The sequence below is a fragment of the Bacillus rossius genome, chromosome 5 (assembly GCF_032445375.1).
Source record: "Bacillus rossius redtenbacheri isolate Brsri chromosome 5, Brsri_v3, whole genome shotgun sequence".
NCBI lineage: Eukaryota > Metazoa > Arthropoda > Insecta > Phasmatodea > Bacillidae > Bacillus > Bacillus rossius.
In genome coordinates, this window is record NC_086333.1 from 23,022,953 (window position 1) to 23,049,293 (window position 26,341).

General features: G+C 38.2%; 1 protein-coding gene across 1 annotated transcript in view; it reads right to left on the minus strand.

Moving 5' to 3' along the window:
* Window positions 1-437: 437 nt before the first annotated feature.
* The window catches only part of LOC134531646 (RNA polymerase-associated protein LEO1-like), a 241,029-nt gene continuing 215,125 nt past the window's right edge, over window positions 438-26,341 (minus strand). The window contains exons 2-4 of the mRNA XM_063367415.1: window positions 9,507-9,681; window positions 4,316-4,412; window positions 438-1,080 (exon numbers count right to left, since the gene is read on the minus strand). Coding sequence (XP_063223485.1) covers window positions 806-1,080; window positions 4,316-4,412; window positions 9,507-9,647 — 513 coding nt within the window. The 5' untranslated portion in view covers window positions 9,648-9,681 and the 3' untranslated portion in view covers window positions 438-805. The remainder of the gene's footprint in view (window positions 1,081-4,315; window positions 4,413-9,506; window positions 9,682-26,341) is intronic.

Here is a 26,341-nt window from a genome sequence, read left to right on the forward strand (position 1 = left end):
GATAAACAAAATAATACTTGCTTTGTTTTAAAGGGTTATCAATATTACAAAAAATTTGACAAGTCACTTAATTGATTTTAATTTGTGAGAATTAAAACAAATTTTATAATTTTCAAAAACAAAATAACTCTTTCTTATGTGTGTTTTCATGAAACTATAGATTAAAATGAACTGTTCATGAACTTTTACTAGCAATTAATGCATTACTAAGTTTTTATGTAACTTTCGTACGCACTTCCTTCTGAATTTTGAGAATTTTCATGTTATGTATAATTTTATAACACTTAAAGTAAAAGTATATTAATATATAAATCCACATTGTTAGAAGGTATTTATGTTACATAGAAACACTTGTCAGTCACTAAAAAAAAAGGACGCACTTTATTAAAATAATAGTCTAGAATATTTTAATGGAGAAAAGAATAATAAAACACAAATTATAACTTTTTGTACATGTATTTAATAACTTTGCGTTGGAAAAAGTATTGTTAATGTCTTTCTTTCACTAATATGTAATATTTCAATGATCATCATAATTCAGAATCCACTGTTTTAACACAAAAAATAATAATTTTAATAGTATTTTTTAAAAAATGTGCTGTCATTGTTAAAAAATAATAAAATTTACGCTTAAATAAAATATATTGTTTTTAAGAAAATAGTTTCATATATTTTAACATTCAAATTTAAAGTAAAATCATACAAATGACCAAAACTTAATACACTGACAATAATTCATATTTATCATAGTGAATTCAAAAAGATTTGAAAGGACTGATAAAAAATAATTGTTGAGCCTTAAACTTCATCTAAGAGCAGAATAGTCTTCGTCGTCTAAGAAAGTCCAGTCGGAATCCGCCGTGCTGCCTTCTGCCCCGAGGACCGCCAGCTGATGGCCACTGCCCTCGTGCTGCCCGGAGTCCTCGTGCCCGGAGCCCTCGTGCCCGGAGCCCTCGTGCCCGGAGCCCTCGTGCCCGGAGCCCTCGTGCCCGGAGCCCTCGTGCCCGGAGTCCTCGTGCCCGGAGCCCTCGTGCCCGGAGCCCTCGTGCCCGGAGCCCTCGTGCCCGGAGCCCTCGGCGCCTGCGGGCAGCACACACGTGCCGGCGAGTGCCCCCAGGCTCAGGGCAACCCTGGCTCTCCTTGAGTCGTGGAGAGCATTTGCCCGTTCAAGCATATCCTGACGCCTAGATTATATGCAGAATGTCAATAAATGTATGTCCCATGTATAAATTTTAATAGTATCAAATTTAAGCTTTGTAGAGTTTTGGTTCAAGGTCACAATTGAAGAATCACTCGAACAGTACTAGATAAGCGTGTTCACAAGTACTGCTTTGTTCATTTTTTTTTTTCACGCTTGCAGTGTCACGGATGCAAAATGGCGACTCCTGAGCGTAAAGTGCTTTGTGTTCTTCAATTTTCTAAGACTGAATGTGTAATTTCATGATTGAGCCCCTTCCCATTGGAATCTCTTTGCACGAGAGTGGTTGAACGTCGAAGTCCCTGACCTTTGAACTTTCGGTAATGGTCGAAACGACAGAGCTCTTTTTTCGCTGGCCTTCACGTTCATCTGACTTAACGCCATGCGTATTTTTTTTTCCTTTGTGGCTTTTTAAAAGATAGTGTCTACGTTCCGCCGCTACCTAATGATTTTCCAGAGTTGAGACCCAGAATCGAAGAGCTTTTTGCTTTCATTATTCCGGACGTGTTAACCAAAGTGTGGGAAGAATTGTACTTTAAGTTGGATGTGTGCCGTGTAACTAAAAGTGTACGTATTGAACATTTCTAAGGATAACTATGGTATTTTGACCTTTAATTTGATGTATAATTTGTTAAAATAGTGTAAATAAAATGTTATACTATACAATTGAAACTGGGAACAATTTATACATGTTATAAAGAACACCATTTAACATATAATTTTTAAATACAAACACGGGAAAAAATTTAATTAGATATTATTTCATGTATAAGTTTTGTTTAATTATTCTCACGCGTACGCAGCACAAAATTACTTTCGTTTGTCCTCCATTTTTTTACATAATTTTTTCATTGATCTAATGAGAAATTTTTTTTTGAAATAAACCATTTGTATTTGTGTTTTTTTTTAGCTATAGTATAAACATTAAATGAGAGAAAAAATTTAAGTTTTATTTTACAATTAATATTAAACTATTTTAAATAACTATATACTACCTCCGCTAAGAATTTACTAAATCCGCTAAACGGTAAGAAATCATAAAGAAAGTGTTTACAGTTGATAGATTTAGAAAATGTAAGGACACGGCTGAAACACAAGTACACTGTAAATTTGTTTTGTGAATGGAACAGAAAGATTCATCTAAAATTACTGGTACTTTTTACTTTTTACATTTACATAAAAACAACATAAAAAACACAAAATAGTTTTTACAGTAATACTGGGTACGGATTCTTACCCGGGCATTTATTCTTTATTTTTGTCCCAGTACCTACTTTAGTTATTTATAAACAGTATCCTGAAACTATTAAAAACGTTTTAACAGTTTTTATCGACAGAGATAAATAATATACTTATTTAGTACATAGGTCAATTATTAATTTTTTTTATATTCATAATTTTTGGTAATTATTGAATAAAATTATGATACACAAAATTGTAACTTTTTGAATATCTGTTTAACATTTAGACCACTCGACTAAAGTGCAGTACATAATGTATGCTATGTTTTGTTTATAATTATTAAATTTTGAAAAATGCAATAAGCACTAAGTATATAAGCTAATTACTTTATTTTAAAAAATTTATGCAATTTTTCCAACTTAAAACAATAAATATCATTTTCGCCATCTATTGTGTATTTGATTAAAATATGCTCGACCATTTTTAAGCAACAATATCCTAGGCTTAAGACTTAAAGAAGTTGTAAATTCTTTTCAATTTCCTTCTTAACATTTTATAAAATATTTCGGACCAACATACACAAAACCAATACCAACAAATCTTTGGAGTGATTGCGTAAATTGTATGATTATTAATTGATAAATCCAAAAATACTTTTCATTTTATATTGCAGTTTTAATTTATAATATTAAATTTTTCTTTAATTTTTTTTAAATTAAGTGTAAAATAATTTTGAGTATAACGAAATCATGGTTTTAGAAAAAATCAATAATCTTGAAATTACAAATCGATAAATTCAAAAATATAAATTTTACATTAAAATACGGTCACTTTAATTATAATACAGAATAACATTTAAAAAAAAAGAAACAATTCCTGAACGATGTATGATAAACTATCTTTTCTATGAAAATTTTATCAGGATGCAGTGATAAAATGTATTTATTACCCTAGTGTGTACCTACCACATAGTTTGCACCTTAAACACGAATGTGTACTACTACCACTAAGACATAGCTCAGATCAAAATCCAAGGTATAATAACATTTTTGAAATGCATGCGTTACAATCTACGAAATTTGTTGTAATGAAAGTTTCCTAATAATTGTGATTTTGAGGCATCATGCTCATTTGACGAGGATCAAACTCCCAGTATTTGTAATTATTTAAGTATACTGTATTCAAACCTATATTTTGAAGAACCGATTTCATCTTAGAGTACACATTGGATTAACCTTTCCCATAGCTGTAATTTAAACATTGCCTGACACAAATACTAATTAAGCTGTAAGTTTCTGTGATGAGAACAAAAACGTTCTCGCCGGTTTTTGCAAGCAGTTGTGGGTTTTTAAAAACAACTCCAATGCTCGTGAAAAACCAGTTGAATAAGACTAAAACCAAAATCGGAGCCACTGACAGCAACGATGAACTTTGAGCGAACTCTAAACGCTGTCAGTGCAGCTAAAGCTGGAACACACACGAACAATTTGAATATTAGTGGCTCGAATGGTGCCAGATAACAGATGTAACGAACCATTTTTGCTCAACGCTGCATCAATGCTGTAATTGTTTTATGTCTGTCCTCAAGTATTCATCTTAAATATTTGCATTATCCTGTTATCTTTGGAGGCTTACATATACCTACTATGTCAATCGGGCCAATGAATATACTCAGGAAACTATATTATACATGATTTTTGTTAGTTTCGATTGCTTGTTTCAGAAACACTGCTAAATAAGTTATAAAAATGGATGATTAACATGCTCGGTAATTTTGATGCTCTTACAGAAATATTGAGTATATTTGAGGTTATGTGATAGAGAAAGTTTCGTGGTTTGCTAAATATTTCATGAATGCTAGGTAGTTATTATTACAAGTGCGTGTGCACGGCTAGCGAACCCACATCAGAGTCAGCAAGAGTCCGCAGCACTCACCTCGCATGTCTTCACAGTCGAGGGCGGGGCCATAGGCCACGTCTGCCTCCCATTGGCCACTGCCTTCAGGACCGGCGCGGCTGTGCTGCACAGACACCTGTCGAGAACTCCTCGCCGTTATATTCAACATCCAAACCACCCATAAAATATTCATGTGTATTTTAAACATATTCTTATTGAAGAACAATAATGAGGAGAACAAAAATAATAAACCTACATTAGAAGTAAAAAGAAACAAAAATCCTAATTTATTTTCAAGTTCCAAATGTATGGGCTGAGGAACAAGTCTGACTGGTTCCCAACAGAGCTGCACGTCGATATTTATCCCAGAAAAATATTATAAAATAGGGCACCATTGGCCATTGCTAAAACCACATTGCCAACGTTAGCTAACGACTTCTAGCAGTGAACCAATTATAAGCGAGTAACGTCAACAGTACCTTCAAACTCCTTTGCATGTTGTTCGAGACAATAGTTTTTTTTTGATACAGCACTTAAAAATTTCGAGTTAACAGTTTATAAAATACAGTATAACTTCACTCTTTCATACCCCAGGGAAATCAAGTGCGCACAGAGTATGAGAATACTACGAATGAAGTTTTTTTTCTTAAATAAATTTCTTCCATTCGCAGAACGACGCAATGTTTCGTCAACCAGTTGAACGAAAGATATTTTTGGATACTAACTTCTCTCTTATCTCCCTTGGTTCCAGAGTGAACTAAGGACTTGCCAGCAGGTGAGCTAGAATGTTAGTTGTCTGGCAGGGCGTGGATTTTATTCTCCATGATGTTAAAAATTGCCAATATCAGCTCCCGGAAAACAGTTATATAAATATAACAAGATGATGCATAAATAGCATTATATTCAGCCAATTATAAAACTTATGCAGGAAAACGATTTTACATGACTTCATAGAAAAAATCCCCTCAATTCATTTTGCAGACATATTTTCCTGTACTATGGAATAATAATTTAGACAAATCAGAGTGTGGACACTTCCAATTACTTCCTATTTTTAGCAATTACCTATATACAAATAACATAAATTTACGTAATATTAATTACGCCCTCTTCAGTTAGGAGTGTTGACACAGAGTTGCAGATGGAACCAGATATAAATATTCAGGCAGGTGACACTTTACAAATGCTCGTGAGCTGATAGCTGAGTCCTTACATTCCTCCTACTTCATTTACTTGCTTAACTCAACTGCTTTGTCCTCTGGTTGCAGTAGTTACCTTTACCGGCTTAGCTCAGCTGCTTGGAACTCTGGATGCAGTACTTCCCTTTACTGGCTTAGCTCAACTGCTTCGAAATCTGGTTGCAGTACTTACCTTTACCGGCTTAGCTCAATTGCTTAGAGCTCTGGATGCAGTACTTCCCTTTAGAGGCTTAGCTTAACTACTTAGAACTCAGATTGCAGTACTTACATTTACCAGCTTAGCTAAACAGCTTAGAACTCTGGATGCAGTACTTCCCTTTACTGACTTAGCTAAGCTTCTTCATCCTCTGTTTGCGGTAATTCCCTTTACCGGCTTAGCCCAGCTGCTTTGTCGTCTGTTTGCAGTATTTCCTGCCAGGACTTAAGGCTGTCACGTTTTGGTCGCACTACAGAAGTGAGGCACTTCAAACCGTGCTGCATGGAAATAATTTACAAAGACTCTCAGTGAATTTTTACAAAGACAAGATATGTCCAGTGATGAGCGCCATGGAAGCCTAGCAGAAAAACTGCGGACAGAAGAACTTTGGAAATTTTAAAGATTTATTTGCTTGGTAAAATAAATATCCGCAATTGTTTATAAAATTTTGGGAGAGCTTCATGGTAAAGCATCTATCAGGATGAGCTGTACTTATATATTAATGAACACATACAATAATAATCTCAGCCGTGAAATACGAGGCATCAAGAAGTAGAAAAAAGTATGGCTAATTTCATTCATTTTAAGGCCAAAAATTTTTTTTTTACAATATATTGTAATTTATTTAAATTCTGTACAGTAATCAAAAAAAATACAAGATGTGGCATGTTATAAAAATATTCGTAATTAAAATTAAATTAACAATAAATAAAATTGAAGAAAAGCCAAGAAAAAATACATAGTTTAAAACATTATAACATTTATTTTTCAATATATCTGAGAAAACTGCGTTTGAACATTATTCTGACGACTAATTATACATATATGTAGTCACAGGCAGCAAATAACATGATTGTTTACGTGATAATATTTCTATGTTGAATAACTCTTTAAGCGGGTCGCACGAAGTTATGTGTCGGCTGCCAGTTGACCACAACTGCCGTAAACTATTAATAAATAAATCCGGGTTGTATTTTTCCGCGCAAAGGGCCCACACAAGTTTACGATTTGTCAAACAGAAAAATGGGCAAAGCGAATGCCAAAAAATTACTACAGTTAATAAAGGCTCTCATAGAAGGGTGCTTTTCTTAATTGTTTTGAAAAAAGTTGTTGCAATGATGTTCTAGTCGGGACCGCTATCAGTTAAAGTATTGAAACTGACAAGAAAAGGGCACGAAATTTGGTTCTCCTATTTTCACGTCCTTTTGTGATATTAATATACCCTGTAGAAGAGAAAATCAGGCTCTTAATTGTTTCGAGTTATATGCGACCAAAAAACGAGACACAATTATCATTACCCGTAACGTTGCATTCATAAGTGCTAAGGCAGCGTGTTTCAGCGGTTATTGCGTGTGACTACCTCGCTGATGACTCGATTCCGATACCAGTATTAAAAACTGTACTTGTAACTTTTTATAGATTTTAATTTGTACAGCTGTTTAACTACTAAGGTAAAAATATTATGAAACAAGCAAAACGCTGTTATTAAAAGAACAAAATAATTAATTTTTCAATCACATGCCACAGTGTGACCATATCTAGACATCACTGTCACAGTAATTTTCTACACATTTAGTACACACTTGTGCGTGGAACATATAATATCACGTAAAACGTATGTTCTGTCCGCACGATGCGCATTTTAGGGATGCGATAGTGTTGCATGAAGATTATATTTTCACCAAAGACAGAAGGAAGTATTTTTCGTTAATATTTTCAAATGTAACTCGAGGTTCTATTAGTTTTGGAGCATAACAAGTATATTTCAAAATGTTAATAGTAAACTTTATAGCGCTCAACTGGTACATAATATTTTATGCCATCCTAACAATAATAATATAATTGCAATGACAAACAGAGAACTTCGAAATTTTTTTTAGTTTAAAATAAGGTAAATGAAACAATTTTTAATTTATAAAATTAGTGCTGTTGGATTAATTTATTTTTATTTTATTTTTAATAATAGAACGTGTTTTTTTTCACATATTCGTTAAAAATTACATTTAAAATGAAAATAAAGTTTTCCTACTAGTATGAATCAATACACGAGTCGCCAGCGCGGCAGCCAGATGCTAAAACCACCTTCCCCCAGTCATTTACTTATAATTTCTTATAGATGGACAGTTTCATGGACTTCGAAAACTAGTGACAAATTGAAACAAATACAATCCGACAACCAGGCCTGGCCCGGGACTTGAATCCAGGGCCCCTTGAGCCTTCGGCCAGTGAGCACCCAACTGCGCTACGGAGGTCGGCCCACTTACCGCCGCTGCCTTGAAGCACGCTTTCCTCAAGCGACTCTTGTGGTTATCATGTGGTTATCGCTCCGCGACTGCCGTACATTGGTTTACTTTGCGCTGCATTCCTGTCGCTGGCCCGCCATCATTTCTGCTCTCAGACCGGGAAGGCAAGCGACCATTCAACTAGCAAGGTATTCTTTCTCAACAAGTGTTTGAAAGAAGGCTATATACATGTTGAAGACGTGTTGAAGTGTACTTTCCTGCATGAACTATCATTCAAGGTTTAAACAGACATAAGATTGGACGACTTGAACTGGGAGCAGTATGGACGACGAATTGGTAGATATGGTGAATACTATATAACGCAGGAAATTATTGCAAAGTTTTCTTTTTGGTTTGTTCTACGATGTTTTTTGTATGTATTTTTGAATTTAATTGAGCATAAATCATGACTCTACTGGATTTAGTGGCATAAATTATATGACTATAGTTTTATCCGTGTACATCCGTATTCATCATAAGTATTTGTAGGGTCCGTTATTAGTTCTAGCTGAAAATAACAACTGAAAATGTGTTTCCTATCTGCATTTAATGACGCACTTAGAAACAATAAATCGTCATTCGCAGCCTTATCGGTAAGTATGTACCTGAAAATTCAGCCTACATATACTACAAACATTCATTGTTACTACAGCACGTGATAGCAACAAACTACTAGAAATACTTCTGTATTAAAACATCGCGAATACAAATGCTGTAACAATAAACATTTAGAGAAGAACGTTTCCGTGATTGACACTTAAGTCCATCGCGGTGCGATCATCGCCGACAAAGACTCTCGGAGGAAGACGTACCTTCAGTGATTCTGAGTGGAACGTTTCGGGGAATACAAACCGTCCATCATTTTTCAATCGACTGTTTGTACAGAAATATTGAGTTATGTGTTGTCTCTTCTACAAGACACATTGGTAAGTACTTTATTCTCGCAAAATAGCTTCATAATCTATGACGCCTTCTCTTTGCAAGACACTCAGAGCGCCAGGTGCTTGTCGTAAAATAACATGGAGGCAGATGTAAAAGTGCGACTCTTACAGTGGAAAATACAACCACTTTTTGCGCGATATAGACGCTATCTGTTGGGTGGGGCCCATGACTACCAGCAGGAGGTTCAAATTCAAAGTGTTAGGTTTATGACAGCATGACGAATAATTGCTTAGTAGATAACAAATATTTAAACTGTGCGAGAAACACTTAATGCTGTTTTTATTTTAAAAAAAATCATGTACTATATACATTACTACGATATGCAAATCAAACGATCATATATTACAGTTAATTTACCTCAAGCCACGGAAGTGTTCTTTGTAGTACCAGATGTCTGGATCTTTGATGGAACTACGCTGAGTTCCGAGATCCTATAGTTCTGTGTTCTGTGTTATCCAAGACAAACATACATGTTTGTGTGTTTGCTGTACAATGAACAAGTTTTGAAATTATGTGGCTATTGAAATAATGAGAATTACTATTCAGTGGTATGTTCGCCTGATGAAAGCTCAGGCCTACTTCCATGAGCCGTGTCTGAGTGTGGGACGCACCTGCAGGCGGCCCAGCGCGGCGCTCCAGCGGCCCGCCTCGCTACCCGGCCCAGCCACGCTCAGGCGCAGCGCGAGGCAGGGGTCGGTGCGCGGTCTCGCGGCGACCAGCGCCCAGCAGCACAGAACCGCCGGCAGCAACATGGGCGCAGACTCTGCCGAGGAGCGGCGATCCTTCCTGCGACCACAGATAGGCGCGACCGCTGCTTCCTGGCCGCTCTTTCGGGCCCTACGTCATCCCACGTTCGCTCAGCTTCTACCTGGCCATTCGAACTGCTTTCCGAATCAATACTCAACATGTTTTACAAGCCGGGGAAGTTCCCTAAAGTCTCATTTCAACATCGTCAGTATAACAGAAAAAAAGGGAACTGCGGTTGTCACGGTGCGCAGCATAATTCCATATCCACGTCCACTCAGTGTATGTTCAGCCGGGCGACAAGTGTCGGCAGAGGAGCGCAGGAAATGCGCCAGGTGTTTCAGTGCCTGTCCAGACCACGAGGTCTGTAGAGAAGTAGAGAAGGCAGAAGATGTACGAAGCATCCTCCACCACGCACCAAGGCCTCCGTGTCTAGTGCATGCTGAGAGTTGTCGGAAACTCTTGTTTCTCTTTCTCCTTTCTCGGACTGCAGGGAAAGTTTCGCCAACTCACTTCCTGGCTACAATTTATTTCTTAGTTGTGATCCTTCCAGTATTTACTAGTATGAGTATGACAATCAAAATGATCATATTACACTATTTTAAGATTACTAGTGTCAAAAAAGCATTTTTTTTCTTTACAAAGAGAGAAAATAAACATCAGTTCTGCTGTGGAAGAACGGAAACAAAAGATTTGAAAGACGTCCAGATTGAAATGTACAACAATAGTTATAGTCAAATTCAATGAATCCACTCGAAAATTTTCTAAATCGTTATTTGGAAATTTCAGCAGTGACTGCAAATAATCTAAATGGAATAGTTAAAATATAAACCTTGAAAATGTTTACTGTAGGAATTATTTTATAACTAAATATCCTTCATTTGTAGATACTTTCATATTTTGTTGAAATACACTCAGATTTTTTAATGTAGCCCTATATAAAAGATGTTTACAATAAAAAGCCCTGATTTAAAAGAAATGTTAAAAATTTGGGAATAAATTTCCTTTCGTCTGCAAATTCTGACAAACAATTAGTTCTGATTTCCTTCCATACTTTTCCAACTTATTTTCTGTTGTCATTTTATGCAAAGATATGGTCAACTTAGAAAAAGGCGCGCGCAGTTGTGTGGTTTTCGAAGCTTAGTACACGTAGGGGTGCATGGAGTTTCGGCGTATGCATCATAAGGCAGCAGCCAAACGCAGAGAGGCTGTGGAGAAGAAAGGCCAGTTTCCACCACAGGAAATGTCTTTAAAGGACTCGCTGAAGTCCTTCAGGCTCAACACGCCAGGCTTTCAGGGAGCTGCAGATGCCCCGAGCGTCTTTCACGAGCTGCTGTATGCCTCTCAGGAGCAGGTGTTACCACAGCCGACACCACACAACCACCTATTACCACATCTGTTCGCTCGCGAGTAGCTGGATTTAATCGACAGAGAGAAAAAAACACTCTGCCAAAAGTGATGTTTTCAGTTATCTGGTGAAGTTAACAGCCTCAATGTTTCGATCTGAGGATGTGAGCAGCCTCTGTAACTAGGTCTTTGTATATGGAAATGCAGTAGTTATATGTTTCTCCTCAGAACGACTTCTTGCAGCCCAACATTCTTTTCTTTCAGGTTTTGTCACTCAGTGTGCGGCGAGCTATGAGTAAAGTTTTGCGGCCATTAGACTGGAAGAAATGGCCAATGGATTGGCCACCACCTTCCCAGGACAACACGCATTTATTTTATTTATAATGGTTGGGTGGTTAGGAACACCACTCGAGCTCGTGACTCTTCAGACCTACCTGCTCATATTATGAAACATTTGCATACTATAACTATACACATGTTGCAGGGAATGATTTAGTTGTTTTCATTAAGAACCAGATAATTCATGCATCAACAAGAGTAGATTACGTTAAAGTTAATGTGTTGCTCTACTTATGCACATCGATATATAGGTATATTCGCACATTAGCATACATATACCGATGTCAACTTTGTCCACCAGTAAATGTAATGTTATTTATTTTTTACTTTAGTATTAATGTTGAATTAATATATTTCATTTAGAACAGAACAGTCTTCACAACCATACTTATTACTTATGATGTCATCTGTATGTTTTTTTTTAACATTTTGAACATCTCAGAATGCCAAAATTCTAAATTCTTTTTATTGAAATCTGTAAATCAATCAGTAATGCTTTCAATACCATATTCAAAGGAACACAACAATAACACGTAACATTGCAACCTGATGCTTGAGTCTGTACAATTACACGTCGCTCCCGTTAAGCAAGGGCCAATGTCTTGATTTAACCCCCGACATGATTCAAATGTATGATCACAGTAATGGTCATTGAGTGGTTTAGAAGTACTGATCTAAATACAATAATAAAGGCCATACCATCATGTAGAGGACTATGTGGTATGAAACTTAAATGGACCTTTACCTCAAACTGCTTAAGAATTTTGCAATTTTGGACGGGTCTACCAGTTACTGAACGGCAGGAAACGTTTCTTGTGCTTTTGTGGCTTATTGATATGATGTAACTGGCTCAGTGACTGTGAATGCACAGAGCGAGTTCAACTCATTGTTTCAAAGTGGCTGCCGTGAAGTTGTAACTTTATTTTTAATCTTTTTCTTTGGGCAATTTTTATTTGTTGTCGTCATTTATTTGCAAAAAACACAGGTATTGCAAATAGGCAAGCTTGTAATAAAACAGTTAATGATTTTCTCAATTAATTTGTAGTTAATGGGCAATAAAATAATTGTACTTTATTTATCGTGCGTATAAATAATGATAGGAGATCAGTATATAAATTAATAAAATAATATTGGAGAAAGAATTTTAATAATTGTTTAAGGTCTGCGAGGAAATATAATACATTCTCTCCCATTGCAATAATCGTTTAAAAATGTTTCATTTACTTATCCAATTTTTTCTTTACAGCATAACCTCATATATATGTATAAACATTGTAATGAAATTTTTAAATATTTTTAACATAATGCATCTCATATGCTACATATTTTATTTTATCTTATCCGAGTAATAATGGGAAATGTTCAGACCTGTTGCATTAAGTGGGATTACTTCCGAGCTTTTCTTGTATACTCATGGCTAATTTTTTCTTTGCTTCTTTTTTTGTGGGTATCTATGTGTAGGTGAGTTGAGAGGCGAGAAGCATGTCATCTTTAAAATGTAGTCTATATTTTTTACTGTCTTATAATTTATTATTCTTGAATAGGCATCTCTTGAACGTTACGATGCGAACAGGTTTACTTTTAATGAGTTTTGCTTGCCATTAGAGTGTTGTTCGAGTGTCAATGCACTATTTAAAAATTATCTGTGATACAAAATATAATTAACATGAGTACTATAAGAATTGCGATCAGTATCGCACAGGGTTCAAGGTGCGGATTGATGATTGCCGTCACTATATCGTTTTGTGAAGTCACGGTGGCCGTCTTAGATGACTTTGACATTGACCTTTGGCCTTTACTTTCAAAATAAGACTAAAATTGCTACATGAATAAAAAAAATTCCAACATTTTTCCCAAATTCTCCCAAATTCTCCCAAATTTCCAGTTTATAGGAAAATAATTCCACCAAGAAAGTTTCAAACAATCTGAAAACAAAAACTTCCCTATATCGAGGAAAATAATTCCCGTTTTAAGGAAAATTTTTCCTTTTTAGTTATCAAAAAATGCCAAAGACTTGAAAATACTTCATTTAAGTTTAAATTACCCATTTACAAGCCTAAAAATAGCCTCTGGTGGAGAGCTTTGGCATTCATCTTAACCTCAACCTTCGCCGTTGCAATTTTGGTTACGTTCTTCATATTGAAAATTCGTAATTTATCCCCTTTTATAGAATTTTTTTTTAATTTATAAAAAAAGTAATTTATAACACTGTCTTAAAAATCATTTGGCCATTTTGAAAATTTTCCTCAAACTTGAAAACCCATTTTTAAATGCTGTAAATTCAGAAAAAAAATTTAAATTCCTAGAAAAATTACTTAATTAAATTTTGATAGTAAAATTGATAAAAAGTACCAGGTTCGAACCCCGGTGAGGTCAATCTATTAAATATGGCGACGGATTCTTCCTCCACGGGAGCCATCGGCGGGCTCATCACCCACCATTTATGCCAGAGCAGATATCACATCAGCCAGTATGACGTCATGGCAGCCATGTTGTTTACGTCTACTGTAGGCCGTTATATTTTATTAGAAATATTGTTTTCGTCTGATAGAGAGTACTGCCGCCATATTAGTTTAATTTTTAACGCCCAGAGTGGTGTATTAATTTATTACCAGGGTTGCCGCCATCTTGATATTTGGCCATAATTTTGAAATTTTACCTAGAAATTAAAAAAATTCCCAAAATCATCAAAAATCATGTTAAAATAAAGATTTATTCAATCAGCTTCTGTCCTTGGTTCAATCTTTGATCAATACAAAAATATATTTTTTATATGTAAAAACGACATATTAAAAAAATCATTTTTAAAATACTAAAAGCTGCTTGAATTTCTCATAGACCAACCTCCAGTAGGCCAATAAAGCTGCCCTCTTGAAAACTCATAATAATTGACTTATAAATTGGGAAACAATTCCCAAAATTATCATATAGCCTAAATCGTCAATTAACAGAAAGATACATTATATTTTCGTCCACAGTTAGATCCATGACGAATGCAAAAAATTTAATTGAAATAAAATTACAATTTTACTGACAGGTTTAAATAATAATAAACCTACAAAAAATTACATGTAATTTCTAAAAGTAAAAAAAAAAATCAATTGATAAGAGTGTCTCGCTTTCAAAATCTTCCTAGAAGGGAAGTGAGACCTCACAAGCCTCAAAATGTGTTTTCAGGGTAATTATACTTGACAGTTGATTAACCAGATACATTAACATGTTGGCTAGACACCTACAGTCAGTGGCGAGGCATGAAATCGGTGGTCAGGAAAAAACAATTTATGGTCAGTCAAATCCATTCGGCGGGCAGACACACCCAGTCGTTGCCTAGACACCCCCAGTCAGTGGCCAACACATCCAGTCTGAAACCATTCACGTCTTGGTGTAAGCTAGACAAGTCTATTCAGTGGTCAGGAATGGTTGTCCAGTAGGCGGCCAGCCACATCCAGTAGGTAGCCAGGCGTATCCAGTAGGTGGTCAAACATATCCAGTCGGTAGCCAAGAGGTATTTATTCGTCTATACTCGACGAACAATTTAATCAGTTCATGTACAAAATCATGCGAATAGGCAAAGCGTCTCCGAACTAAGAGGTATTATTCGTCGATATGCGATAAGCATTTTAAACATGTCTTTTTCAATGTCAGTCTATATACTATTCGTCTCCGAACCACGAGGCTAATATTGTGCTGAGTACAGACCTATCGATGCTTATTCATCGTTAATAAGAAAGCAGAATCGTCAAAAAGTAAGCACATTAAAAAATTAAGCACATTAATAAAGTAAGCACATTTAAAGAAAAGAACACACATATATACGAAAGTTAAATTTGTAGGATACGATCGCATGAATAGGTTACGATCGGTTGCAACATGTTGAAGGATACATTTAGTGCATACAACAGTCTTTGGCTCCAAAAGTCATTGCTTCCAAAAGCATTTGCTTCCAAAAGTCATTAACTGGAAAATTCATTGGCTCCAAATGTCATTGACTCCAAAAGTCATTAGTTTCAAAAGTCACTTTGGCTCCAACATTCTTTGACGCCAAATGTCACTTGACTCTAAAGGTCTTTGCCTCCAACTGTCTTTGGCTCCAACAGCTCCAAGTTTTCCAACAACGGAAAGTGCTTCAAAGCCCTAACTTCTCAAAAGTTCCAACAACTCCAAGTGCTACAAAGATTTAAATGCCTCAAAGCTCAAACTGAATTCAATTTCATGTTGATCGAACTTGACCCAGATGCTGAAATGACTAACAAAATTGTGAGTAATAATAATGTCATTTCAGCAATCGGTTCAAGTTCGATCATTTACCTTCAGGCTTTTTCTTCTATCCTTGATTTTAACAATAACCTTACTATAATATATTGACTGTAATTTTTATCTTGATACATTTATTACATGAGAATCAAAGCTAGCTTTTCGTCTGATGTTATCGTATGGAACACAGTTGTTTGAGTTTTCCTTCGAGTCATCTTTCACTTAACACAAGATATAGTTGAACTGTGGCACATCGATACAGAAAAATTTGCCTGAACTTCTCGCCATCTCTCAGCAAATGTCAGTTTAATAGCGCAGATAAGAAACCTTCATCATCACGTCTGTACGTGCAATAGCTTCGTCACTTATTCTTTCGTGATAGTTGGCAAACATTGTGTGGTGCATAATATCGTCGTCGTCTTCTCCCTCCAAAAGTTATTTTTGAAGTAATCAGCTTTTTTTTAAGTGTCATTGTTATTGTCGTCACAAGAGGAAACGCATTTGATGTGCAGACGAGTGGCAGTCCTTAAATGTTTCAGAGGAAACGATCTGCCCCGGCGACCGGTGACAGGGGAATGCAATCACGGTCGCGGTCGCGGTAAAGGAATCCCCCGTTAAGATTCGCACGCTCACGAGTACTGTATTTTGCTGAGTGGCAATCAAGCCTAGACCACTGAGTTGCGTTGCTCAGTATGGGCACTGCCGGGCAGAACAGCACGAACCAACTGATTGGCTCGGTTCTCCACGCACATTGAATACAAGTTTTGCCTTTAATGTGGTGATGTTTTTAATAAGCCAATAATTTTTTTTTAAATGAAGTTCAAACGATCTTACTTCTTGTCCGTTTGAGCTCCTTTACGATTTTTTTTTCTATTTTCTGTTCAAAAGAATTTTGTTGCATTTTGCAAAAGTGGTGTGGTTATTTGTTGTTACAATTAATTTTGTAAATTTCTTTTCAACCAATGTTATTTACAAAACTAATATAAATTTACGTATGAACATAAGCATGTCACTTAGTTTCTGTGTATGGTCCAGAAATGAGGGCAGCGCACGTACAGCGCTGCACGTGAGTGCCGGGCGACAGTCCCGCACAAGACGCACAAGGGTCACAGAGTGAGCGGCACCTGTGACTTCAGTGAGTGGCGCGAGGCAGAGTGGCTCAGTCAGGCAACTGCACTGTACTGCGGGCCTCGTGTCCGAGCGCCAGGTCTCGCATCGCCCACGGGCCGCGGAAAGTTGCCACCCAATACTTCTTTGTATAAAAACAGAAACTACATTGTGATTGTGACGTCAATGAAGGATGTATAGTGACATTAAGTGTGTTTGAGTCTATTCAAGCTCGAACCCACGCTGTGCTGAGTGCACATCCAAGAACCATTCGGGAGAATATCAGTAAACTGAAGTCGGAAACATGGATTCGAACCCCGCATTGCAAGCAGTTAAAGCTGTTGCTGCCTGCCCAACACACTTTCGTCCAGGTTCATAGGTTAGTTACCAACTGGAGTTCACAATCATTGAGTGTTAAAGTTATGGATGGTATTTCGTATTTAGGGCATATAAATAAATGTTTAGGGTAATAATTGTTTGTGATGATTGCTCACACCGTGGAACAGGACCACATCTCGCTGCTGGACACGGCACAAGACAACTCGTCTTCGTGCTTTCTGTTCCCTTCGACCAACTTCAAAGGTTGTGTGCTGTATTCCCCGGCCTGTGTTGTATCGTATTTCTACTGTTATGTTTATTACTAACCTGTCCCTTGATACTCTGTTCAACACGTGCATCATATTTATAACGTCCATTCTCGTCAGCACGTTTCAGAGCCCACTAACGGAACGAGGTGACCATGCTTGTATAACGGCAGGTTTGGTGTCAGGCTATGTTTACCCGGGTTTATAACTAATTCAGGCCAATTTTTCAGTGCTAATTCCACTGTAGGCCATAACAGAACCCAGCCGCAAAATTTCTTTTGGTGTGCTGTTCCGTTACTAGTGATCACATTGTCAACGAGAATCGAGCTGAACTTAAAATAAAAAGAATCTTCTCGAATTGACTACACCAAATTAGTATGTAAATGGGTCTACTAGATCAGGCTTCAGGCTGTGGAGCCGGAGCCGGTGTCCGCCATCTTGGATTTGTGACGTCACGGCGGCAAAAATTCCTCAAAATTCCTCAAAAATGACTCAAAATGACTCAAAATTTCCCGTTTTAAGAAAAAATTTCCCGTTTTAGAGGTAAAAATTCCTGTTTCGAGGGAAAATTTCCCGTTTTAGTCCTTAAAAATCCCAACGGCTAGAAATGTCCTGATAGAGGCTTAAGCATCCTTAACTCAAGCTTCAGTTAAGCCTCTATCAGGATGTGTCCTTGACCTTTGACCTTGACCCCGACGGCCATCTTGGATCCACCATCTTGGATGACGTCATTTCGTTTTCTCGAACATTCCGGCATTGTGTTATCCGCCATTTTGAATTAGGACGTCACCGTTGCAATTTCCGTTATGGCCGCCATCTTTAAATTTATTATCCGATTTTAAAGAAAAAAATTTAAAAATTATAAAAAAATTAAATAATAAAATTTTTAATAAAATATTTAAAAAACAAATATTTACGATACGGAGCTCGGAGTCCTCGGTTCAAACCCGACGAGTGCAAAAAAAATAAAAATGGCGACCGATCCTTCCCCCGCGGTGGCTGCTGGCATACTGACTCCCTCCACTTTTTTTTCAAAGCATATATATATCGTCAGGTAGTATGACGTCATGGCCGCCATCTTGTCTTTGATGCTGGAAGCCATCATCAATGTATCGTCGGCGAGAATGCGCCGATGACATGTTAGTTTAATTTGTATCCGCTAGAGTGCAGTAATCATTTATTATTGCTGTGACACCCGTCATCTTGTCATTTGGCCGCCATCTTGTAAATCCGTAATTATTTAGCTAGAAATTCGGGAAAAGTTCCAAAATTCATTAAATAAATCACTCATTAATTTACATATTGATTCGATCGATTCCCGTCCTCGGTTCGATAACCGATCGTTGCAATAATGTTTAATTTTATGAAAAAAAAAATTTTAATAAACCATGTTCAACATTCGTAAAGAGACTCTAAATTCTCTACGACCACCATCCTATCAGACATCAAGAACACCATATTGGAAATGCGTAATTTTAATGCTAGAGATCCGGGAAAAAGTTCAGAAATCATTAAATAAATTTCCGATCAATATACTGATTAATTAGGTCGACTAAGGTCCTTGGTACGATCTAGGATGATGCAAAAAAAATTAAATATAACATCAATTTAACATAATAGTAACAGGTTCGAGGAATTAAACACCGCAAGTTCTTTTACAAACATAATATTTATTACATAATTTCTATTCTACTACAGGATCATTTGCGAAAGCCAGCAATCTTATAATCATTTAGTTCCGCAGCGGTGTGAAATGACTAATTCTTAGCTCCAATCGGTTTATACTAGACAGAGTCCAGCCAGAACCTTTACAGACATAGTCCATCTCTTCTTGACAGAGTTTCTGGATACCGTTTTAAACAGTTTGCTTCACATCGTTAGAACTGTAAATTACTGCAGCCGATGTCTTGAATGCACACTTCTTCACTTTGTCATCGAACGGATATGGCTTTCCATATATACAGTTCAACCACAAGTTATATTTCAAAGGTCCGCTTGTTGCTACATCATCAGTAAGCTGATTGATTATCTTCTGTCTGATATCGTCAAGAAAATTACAAATGTCCTTCGACTCACCTAACGTATTAAAATAATAGTAGTCTTTCAACGTTCCACGAAATGCAGACTGCGCCAAGTAGAAGCCATTATCGTTCACTTGTAATGCTCCGAACACAGTCTTAGGTTTAGTTCCATGTTCAGACGTCATAACTATCGGTTGCTGGGCATCTGTTTTTTTGGTGTTACGCTTTCGTGTCTCCAATCTAAAGCGAGGAGTCGAAATGTCGGCAGGTAGTTCAGCAGTAGGAGCACAGACTCCACCTTTACATTTTTTCGCATGATGTCGCAAACTGTCAATTCGAGTAAACCATTTAAGGCACTCATCACATCGAAACTTCATGCGAGAAGGATTCTTCATGCATTTGCTCCGCTCATGTCTTCGTGCATCATGGGAAAATGCGAACGACGTATCACAGTAGCTGCAAGGATACCGTGGTGATGGAGACGATCCTTTCAGACCCGATCCAGATACAGGCGTTGCAACAGTAGTACCATTTCCAGGCATTCTCTTATGCACATCGATGCATCGTTGTTGCGCCGAAACCTTTACGTTCTGCCGCACAGCAGGACCTTTGCATGCCTTCATGTGCGTTTTCATATTATCTTTTCTGGCAAACTGCTTATAACATTTCTCACAACCAAACATTTTACGATATAGGTTCTTGGCACATTCGCTCCTCTCGTGTCGCCGAGCATTGCTGTTGTTTGAGAAAATCTTGTCACAGTAACAGCACCGATGTTCGCTAGTTGTCAAATCAGCATCCATTGAAGTCTCCATCGAGGTCGTATCGTCGATCGTCGTGGTTTCCTGCACATCCAGCTCAGTAGTCATTAAGCTATCTTCTGCTGGTGGTATCACATCTGTTGAAATCTCCTCCAATGTTGACATCGTCGTCGTTGCCAACGGGATCTGCTCCACCATTGTCGTCGCTGACGTCAAGGTTCCCGTAGACGATGGTACAACGTCCATCGAGTTCGGCGTTAAAGTCGGTAAAGATGCCATCGAGTTCGCAAGAACAGGTAATTACGTGATTAATGCACCAGAAGAAACAAACTAGGTGATCCTTACACCGACGACGTCAGTAACAAACTGAGCGTCTGTTGTCTAGGACTCGCTTATATACATGCACCGTATGGAATAATACGCTAGTCAAATCAAGAACCATTTACAATAATACTAGAGTCAAAACAACATAGAAAATATAAGGGCCATCAACGAAAAGGCAGCACATTTGGAAGCATCGACAACGAAAAGGCAGCACATTTGGAAGCACCGACAACGTATAGGCAGCACATTTGGAAGCACCGACAACGTAAAGGCAGCACATTTGGAAGAACCGACAACGAAAAGGCAGCACATTTGGAAGCACCGACAACGAAAAGGCAGCACATTTGGAAGCACCGACAACGAAAAGGCAGCACATTTGGAAGCACCGACAACGAAAAGGCAGCACTTTTGGAAGCACCGACAACGAAAAGGCAGCACCGACAACGAAAAGGCAGCACCGACAACGAAAAGGCAGCACATTTGGAAGCACCGACAAAGAAAAGGCAGCCCCGCCAACGAAAAGGAATCACATTTGGAAGCACCGACAACGAAAAGGCAGAACCGCCAAAGAAAAGACAGCACATTTGGAAGCACCGACAACGAAAAGGCAGCACCGCCAACGAAAAGGCAGCACATTTGGAAGCACCGACAACGAAAAGGAAGCACCATCAACGAAAAGGCCGCACCGCCAACGAAAAGGAAGCACATTTGGAAGCACTGACAAAGAAAAGGCAGCACCGCCACCGATAAGGAAGCACATTTGGAAGCACCGACAACGAAAAGGCAGCACCATCGACGAAATGGTAGCACATTAATTTGTCATTGACTCCAATATTCATTGGCTCCATTATTCATTGGCTCCAATATTCATTGGCTCCAATAATCATTGGCTCCAATATTCATTGGCTCCAATATTCATTGGCTCCAATATTCATTGACTCCAATATCCATGAGCTCCAATATCAATTAGCTCGAATTGCTCCAAAAGGTTCCATCAGCCTTTTGGCTCCAACAGTCTTTTGGCTCCGATAGTTATTGGTTGCAATAGTCTTTGGCTACAATATTCATTGGCTCCAATAATCATTGACTGCAATATTCATTGGTTCCAATATTCATTGGCTCCAATATTCATTGGCTCCAAAATTCAATGGCTCCAATATTCATTGACTCCAATATTCATTGGCTCCATCAGTCATTGACAACTACAGTCTTTTGGTCCCAAAAGTCTTTTGGCTCCAAATATATTAGGCTAGAATTCTTCAAGTCTAAGAGACTATGAGACCACATGGCTACGAGTCTAAAATGATCTAGCTGGTTACGAGTTATACATGGCTTGCGAGGCTACAGAGCTACGAAGTTTCTAGTACACAGGTTTACATGACTGCGAGGATACAGGACTACAAGGCTGCAAGAGTACTTGACTACGAAGGTACTCGTCTACATGACTCCAGTTACCGCATCTGTCTTCGATGGAATTTTCTCTTTTGCTACATCTACACCATCAGCATTATGTTATAAGATTACAAAGCTACTTGCTTACGTAGCTTCAAGTCTACGAGGCTCCAATACATCATGACTACGAGACTACGAGCCATCAGGTTACGCGACTATGCGATTGCAAGTCTTCAAGGTTACGTCATCGCGAGGCTATAGGACTACGAAGCTTCCAGAACGCATGGTTACGAGAATGCATGACTAATTGGCCGCATGGCTACGAAACTTTATGTCTCTAACTGACTACAATAGCACTATTCAGTGGTGAGAGTTAATTTATTTCATGCAAAGGTACTTGCTGCAAGCAGTTCCGCTTTTTAACATCAGATGATGTCACGTTTTGCTTGCAGGTAAAATAATATTAATTTATTTTATGCGGGATGCGGGTTGTTCACTATCGATCGCATAAGAAGAATGGCATCGATAGTCTTCAAGGAGAAGGAAGTTCGTCCTTCCTGCTAGTGCTTCTCAGATTTATCACGCTCCGTCATCCTGGATTGCGACGTCACGGCTGCCATCTTGGATGGGTGTGATTTTGACCTTTGACCGAAACCGCAGGAATGATCGCAAGCACACGGATTAACCATCATAATATTGGCAAGAATAATCAGGAGCACACGGAGAAAAACAACACATGTTTTCTTTGATATCATAAAATTACAGAAAAAAAATATTTAAAAAAATAAAAATAAATTAATAAAAAAATTTAAAATAAAAATAAAAAATACATAAACAGATTCTGCTAGCTTGTAAATTTATCATTGTTGAGCAAAGATAGAGTTCTAGTACAAGCCAGAATTTAATGTATTTTTTATTTTTATTTTAAATTTTTTTACTAATTTATTTTTATTTTTTTAAAAAAAATTTTTCTGTAATTTTATGATATCAAAGAAAACATGTGTCGTTTTTCTCCGTGTGCTCCTAATTATTCTTGCCAATATTATGATGGTTAATCCGTGTGCTTGCGATCATTCCTGCGGTTTCGGTCAAAGGTCAAAATCACACCCATCCAAGATGGCAGCCGTGACGTCGCAATCCAAGATGACGGAGCTTGAGAAATCTGAGAAGCACTAGCAGGAAGGACGAACTTCCTTCTCCTTGAAGACTATCGATGCCATTCTTCTTATGCGATCGATAGTGAACAACCCGCATCCCGCATAAAATAAATAAATATTATTTTACCTGCAAGCAAAACGTGACGTCATCTGATGTTGAAAAGCGGAAATGCTTGCAGCAAGTACCTTTGCATGAAATAAATTAACTCTCACCACTGAATAGTGCTATTGTAGTCAGTTAGAGACATAAAGTTTCGTAGCCATTCGGCCAATTAGTCATGCATTCTCGTAACCATGCGTTCTGGAAGCTTCGTAGTCCTATAGCCTCGCGATGACGTAACCTTGAAGACTTGCAATCGCATAGTCTCGTAACCTCATGGCTCGTAGTCTCGTAGTCATGATGTATTGGAGCCTCGTAGACTTGAAGCTACGTAAGCAAGTAGCTTTGTAATCTTATAACATAATGCTGATGGTGTAGATGTAGCAAAAGAGAAAATTCCATCGAAGACAGATGCGGTAACTGGAGTCATGTAGACGAGTACCTTCGTAGTCAAGTACTCTTGCAGACTTGTAGTCCTGTATCCTCGCAGTCATGTAAACCTGTGAACTAGAAACTTCGTAGCTCTGTAGCCTCGCAAGCCATGTATAACTCGTAACCAGCTAGATCATTTTAGACTCGTAGCCATGTGGTCTCATAGTCTCTTAGACTCGAAGAATTCTAGCCTAATATATTTGGAGCCAAAAGACTTTTGGGACCAAAAGACTGTAGTTGTCAATGACTGATGGAGCCTATGAATATTGGAGTCAATGAATATTGGAGCCATTGAATATTGGAGCCAATGAATATTGGAGCCAATGAATATTGGAACCAATTAATATTGCAGTCAATGATTATTGGAGCCAATGAATATTGTAGCCAATGAATATTGGAGCCAATGACTATCGGAGCCAAAAGACTGTTGGAGCCAAAAGGCTGATGGAACCTTTTGGAGCAATTCGAGCCAATTGATATTGGAGCTCATGGATATTGGAGTCAATGAATATTGGAGCCAATGAATATTGGAGCCAATGAATATTGGAGCCAATGAATACTGGAGCCAATGAATATTGGAGTCAATGACAAATTAATGTGCTTCCTTTTCGTCGATGGTGCTGCTTTTTCGTTGTGGGTGCTTCCAAATGTGCTTCCTTTTCAGTGGCGGTGCTGCCTTTTCTTTGTGGGTGCTTCCAAATGTGCTTCCTTTTCGTTGGCGGTGCTGCCTTTTCTTTGTCGGTGCTTCCAAATGTGCTTCCTTTTCGTTGGCGGTGCGGCCTTTTCGTTGATGGTGCTTCCTTTTCGTTGGCGGTGCGGCCTTTTCGTTGATGGTGCTTCCTTTTCGTTGTCGGTGCTTCCAAATGTGCTGCCTTTTCGTTGGCGGTGCTGCCTTTTCGTTGTCGGTGCTTCCAAATGTGCTTCCTTTTCGATGGCGGTGCTGCCTTTTCTTTGTCGGTGCTTCCAAATGTGCTGCCTTTTCGTTGTCGGTGCTGCCTTTTTGTTGTCGGTGCTGCCTTTTCGTTGTCGGTGCTGCCTTTTTGTTGTCGGTGCTGCCTTTTCGTTGTCGGTGCTTCCAAATGTGCTGCCTTTTCGTTGTCGGTGCTTCCAAATGTGCTGCCTTTTCGTTGTCGGTGCTTCCAAATGTGCTGCCTTTTCGTTGTCGGTGCTTACAAATGTGCTGCCTTTTCGTTGATGGCCCTTCTATTTTTAATGTTGTTTTGACTCTAGTATTATTGTAAATGGTTCTTGATTTGACAAGCGTATTATTCCATACGGTGCATGTATATAAGCGAGTCCTAGACAACAGACGCTCAGTTTGTTACTGACGTCGTCGGTGTAAGGAACACCTAGTGTGTTTCTTCTGGTGCATCAATCACGTAATTACCTGTTCTTGCGAACTCGATGGCATCTTTACCAACTTTAACGCCGAACTCGATGGACGTTGTACCATCGTCTACGGGAACCTTGACGTCAGCGACGACAATGGTGGAGCAGATCCCGTTGGCAACGACGACGATGTCAACATTGGAGGAGATTTCAACAGATGTGATACCACCAGCAGAAGATAGCTTAATGACTACTGAGCTGGATGTGCAGGAAACCACGACGATCGACGATACGACCTCGATGGAGACTTCAATGGATGCTGATTTGACAACTAGCGAACATCGGTGCTGTTACTGTGACAAGATTTTCTCAAACAACAGCAATGCTCGGCGACACGAGAGGAGCGAATGTGCCAAGAACCTTTATCGTAAAATGTTTGGTTGTGAGAAATGTCATAAGCAGTTTGCCAGAAAAGATAATATGAAAACGCACATGAAGGCATGCAAAGGTCCTGCTGTGCGGCAGAACGTAAAGGTTTCGGCGCAACAACGATGCATCGATGTGCATAAGAGAATGCCTGGAAATGGTACTACTGTTGCAACGCCTGTATCTGGATCGGGTCTGAAAGTATCGTCTCCATCACCACGGTATCCTTGCAGCTACTGTGATACGTCGTTCGCATTTTCCCATGATGCACGAAGACATGAGCGGAGCAAATGCATGAAGAATCCTTCTCGCATGAAGTTTCGATGTGATGAGTGCCTTAAATGGTTTACTCGAATTGACAGTTTGCGACATCATGCGAAAAAATGTAAAGGTGGAGTCTGTGCTCCTACTGCTGAACTACCTGCTGACATTTCGACTCCTCGCTTTAGATTGGAGACACGAAAGCGTAACACCAAAAAAACAGATGCCCAGCAACCGATAGTTATGACGTCTGAACATGGAACTAAACCTAAGACTGTGTTCGGAGCATTACAAGTGAACGATAATGGCTTCTACTTGGCGCAGTCTGCATTTCGTGGAACGTTGAAAGACTACTATTATTTTAATACGTTAGGTGAGTCGAAGGACATTTGTAATTTTCTTGACGATATCAGACAGAAGATAATCAATCAGCTTACTGATGATGTAGCAACAAGCGGACCTTTGAAATATAACTTGTGGTTGAACTGTATATATGGAAAGCCATATCCGTTCGATGACAAAGTGAAGAAGTGTGCATTCAAGACATCGGCTGCAGTAATTTACAGTTCTAACGATGTGAAGCAGACTGTTAAAAACGGTATCCAGAAACTCTGTCAAGAAGAGGTGGACTATGTCTGTAAAGGTTCTGGCTGGACTCTGTCTAGTATAAACCGATTGGAGCTAAGAATTAGTCATTTCACACCGCTGCGGAACTAAATGATTATATGATTGCTGGCTTTCGCAAATGATCCTGTAGTAGAATAGAAATTATGTAATAAATATTATGTTTGTAAAAGAACTTGCGGTGTTTAATTCCTCGAACCTGTTACTATTATGTTAAATTGATGTTATATTTAATTTTTTTTGC